General features: G+C 40.6%; 1 protein-coding gene across 5 annotated transcripts in view; it reads left to right on the top strand.

Annotated features, from left to right (window-relative positions):
- The window catches only part of Depdc5 (DEP domain containing 5), a 156,635-nt gene that overhangs the window by 59,898 nt on the left and 93,467 nt on the right, over nt 1-3,270 (top strand). For all 5 annotated transcript variants that reach the window (XM_023705870.1, XM_004645501.2, XM_023705868.1 and 2 more), the window contains exons 11-13: nt 323-426; nt 1,106-1,180; nt 2,703-2,837. In XM_023705870.1, coding sequence (XP_023561638.1) covers nt 323-426; nt 1,106-1,180; nt 2,703-2,837 — 314 coding nt within the window. The remainder of the gene's footprint in view (nt 1-322; nt 427-1,105; nt 1,181-2,702; nt 2,838-3,270) is intronic.

The raw sequence follows: 3,270 nt of genomic DNA, 5'->3' as shown, positions 1-3,270 counted from the left end.
CTCAGTGGTCTAAAGCACCTACTTAGAACAAGCTTAGCAAAGCACAGGGACCGCGGTTCAATCCCTCAGCACCACATGCCAGCCAGCCCTGCCCCCTGGTGGGCTGAGCTGGCCACACACACACACACACACACAAATAAATAAAATAAAAAAAATAATAATAATTGTTAAATACCCCTGACTTTTATTACTTATTATTATGTGATAAATTCCCTTAACACTGGTATTCCCGTAGTCCTCTTTTTTTGAAACCTTGTAAGGCACCTGATACCCTATATGTAATAGCTGTTCAGTGCCTGTTTTGTGACATTACTTCTTTCAGAGTGGTGGTGCAGAATGAGAGGAGGGAAGAGTGGACTTCACTCCTTGTGACCATTAAAAAGCTCTTCATCCAGTATCCAGTGTTGGTACGACTGGAACAGGCAGGTACTGCATCCTCATAATTGAAGGTATAGTGGGGGAAGGAGGTATAGGATGGAGGCTGGAGTGAGAGGAGAGGTTCATGCTTAATCCATATGTAGTTTCAGCTTCTGGTTGGGTTTCTCTTCTCTCTTTCCCTCCCCTCCCCTCTCCTTCTGTTTTGTTTTTTTAGGACAGAGTCTCTCTATATAGTTCAGGCTGGCCTTGAACTCAGTATGTAGCCCAGGCTGGCCTTGAATTTATAGCAATCTCCCTGCCTTAATCTCTCAAGTGTTGGGATTACAGGCATGTGCCATCATGTCTGGCTTAGGTTTTTATTTTCAGTTCAGTCAGTTTGTTCACTGTGAATTCAAGAAGTTTGATAATGTACTTTACACAGGGTATGTGTTTTGGAGGCTCTCTGTGGAACCAGCTTTTTTCTGCCTTTTTGTTTGTTTGTTTGGTTTTTGTTATTGTGAGACAGGGTTGAGATTTGTAGTGCAAGCTAGCCTCGAACTCATTACACAGTCCAGGGTGGCTACAGATTCTTGGTGCCTCTTGCTTCATCCTCCGGGTGCTGATAGTAGCAGCGTGCACCACCATTCCCTGTTAATTTTTTTTTTTTTTTTTGTCATTGTTGCTCTGCTTTTCTTTTAAAAGTTCTTCTTTCATGAGATGTTTTTCCTTTTCTTTGCTTTTGCTTCAGAGGGCTTTCCTCAAGGAAACAATTCTACCTCAGCACAAGGAAACTACCTAGAGGCCATCAATTTGTCATTCAATGGTGAGTAAGGGTGCCAGCACAGTGAACTGGCATTGTGCTCACCACAGTGCCATGGCTTCTCTTTCCTGATGTCAAAAGCCTAAGCCTAGTTGATGGTTTTCCTTCCTACCAGTAACTTCTGTTTCGATGATCTTAATAACCAGCATTTAGCTGTAGGGTCTTCTGTTGAGAAATTAACTTGATGTTCTTGTATGTTTCTTATGACAAAGCATGGGAAGGAATCTTGATTGGATTGTTTGTTTTGCTACAAATGGTTTGTTTTTTTAACCTTATCCCTTAACTGCTTCTAGGTATAATTAAATAATATGGGTAATAACAAGCTACTTTTAAAAATTATAACAGTGGTATTCCTAGAATTCAAGTATAGAAAGTTATATGAAATAAAAGAAGACCCCCTTCAGCCCCCTGTCCATGAGTCCTCTTCTAGGGAGGAGCCATTGTTAACAGTATTATTTGGTTTCTTCTTAAAGTCTGTCCATACTTTTACATAATAGCTGGGATAGTATTATTTGCCAATAACAAAAACCTTCTGAATTAAATTAAACTAAAAAGGAAGTTTATTGTTAAGGATGCAGGGACTTAGTGAGTTTATTGTTAAGTGATGCCGGGGCAGCGAGGAGAGGCCTGGATGTCTTGTTGGAGAACCTTGGCAATTTGGAGAAACATAGTAGTGCAAGTTCCTGGAGCCACATTTAGACCTCAGCAACCCTGTCTTTACTCTTTGTTGAGAATTGCACTTGCTAGTAGAATCTGATGGGCTCAACTCCAAGTGTGTGTTAGCCCAGCACTGGCCAGTGGTGGAAGTGATGATGTGCTTTTATTTCACTTGTATATATAATCTTTCCATACATCTGTACCTAGGGACTGGTGAGTTCTAGAGCATTGTCTTTTGTTTGTTCGTTTGTTTCCCCCTTTTGAGACATGGTTTCACTAAATGGCTTAGGCTGGCCTTGGTCTCACTTTGTATCCCATGTGGGCTTTCAATTTACAGTGATCCTTCTGCTTCAGCCTTCTGAGTGCTGGGATTACAGGTGTGCACCACCACACTGGGCTGCATTGTATGTTTTATTTGCAGCTATTTTTATCAAGTTTGAATGTCACTGATATTCCATAGTAAGAATTGCAGAGGCCAGAAGTAGTTTACTAACTTTGCAAAGTCATCCAGTATTTCTGATAGGTTCTCCTAAATATTGTCTTAAATTAATATTTGATTCTTAAAAGTTTCAGTAGACTCATTGGTGAATGATTTAAATATATAACAGAGTAAGGCTGCACAAGGCAACTATAAAGCATCAGTGAGGGAGAATGATAAAAGTGATAATGACTCAGTCCTACATTCCTGTTAATGTAGAACCGGAAAGATAGATGTATACCTCTAGCTACTTTCATTTAGATGAAAGTATCTTGGTTATGATCAAAATATGTACAAAATACCCTGAAAGCACAGAAATGCTGATCAGTGGCTAGTTTCTGCGAAGTGGTGATGTCATGATAGAGGAATTTTTTTTTGTCTTGTTTCAAGTGTTTGACAAGCACTACATCAACCGCAACTTTGACCGAACTGGGCAGATGTCTGTGGTGATCACACCCGGGGTGGGTGTCTTTGAAGTGGACCGCCTACTCATGATCTTGACCAAGCAACGGATGATAGATAATGGTAACACTGCCTGCCGTGTATTCTGTCTTTGTGTGTTCAAGCTCTGCTCTCTGTTCATAGCCTGACTTGCTCTTAGGACTCTGAGATTCGCTGACTTCTTAGGTTGTGAGGAACTCCACCATGAGATCGGGATGTCAATAGAAGTCAGGTGACCAAAAGAGTTCCGTGTTTGAAATAGTTTTGAGAAATGCTGGGTCATCCACAGATAAGCATGTTCTGTAATTCTAGGTTTTCATCAGTTTTTAATATGTTAATGTACCTTCCTAATCACTGAAGTATCTAGTATTCTGTATTTCCACTAGAGACCCTTTTCTTGGTTTGTTTTTTTTAAACTTTTTTTGTCATTTTGAGACAGGCTTTAGCTTTGCGGTTTAGGCTGGCCTGGAGCTCGTTTTGTAGCCTGATCTGGTCTCAAACTTGTAGCAGTCCTCTT

This window comes from Octodon degus, unplaced genomic scaffold (genome assembly GCF_000260255.1).
Source record: "Octodon degus isolate 3935 unplaced genomic scaffold, OctDeg1.0 scaffold00230, whole genome shotgun sequence".
Taxonomy (NCBI): Eukaryota; Metazoa; Chordata; class Mammalia; order Rodentia; family Octodontidae; genus Octodon; species Octodon degus.
The sequence above is the reverse complement of the archived record's forward strand: the minus strand, read 5'-3'. Positions and strand labels throughout refer to the sequence as shown.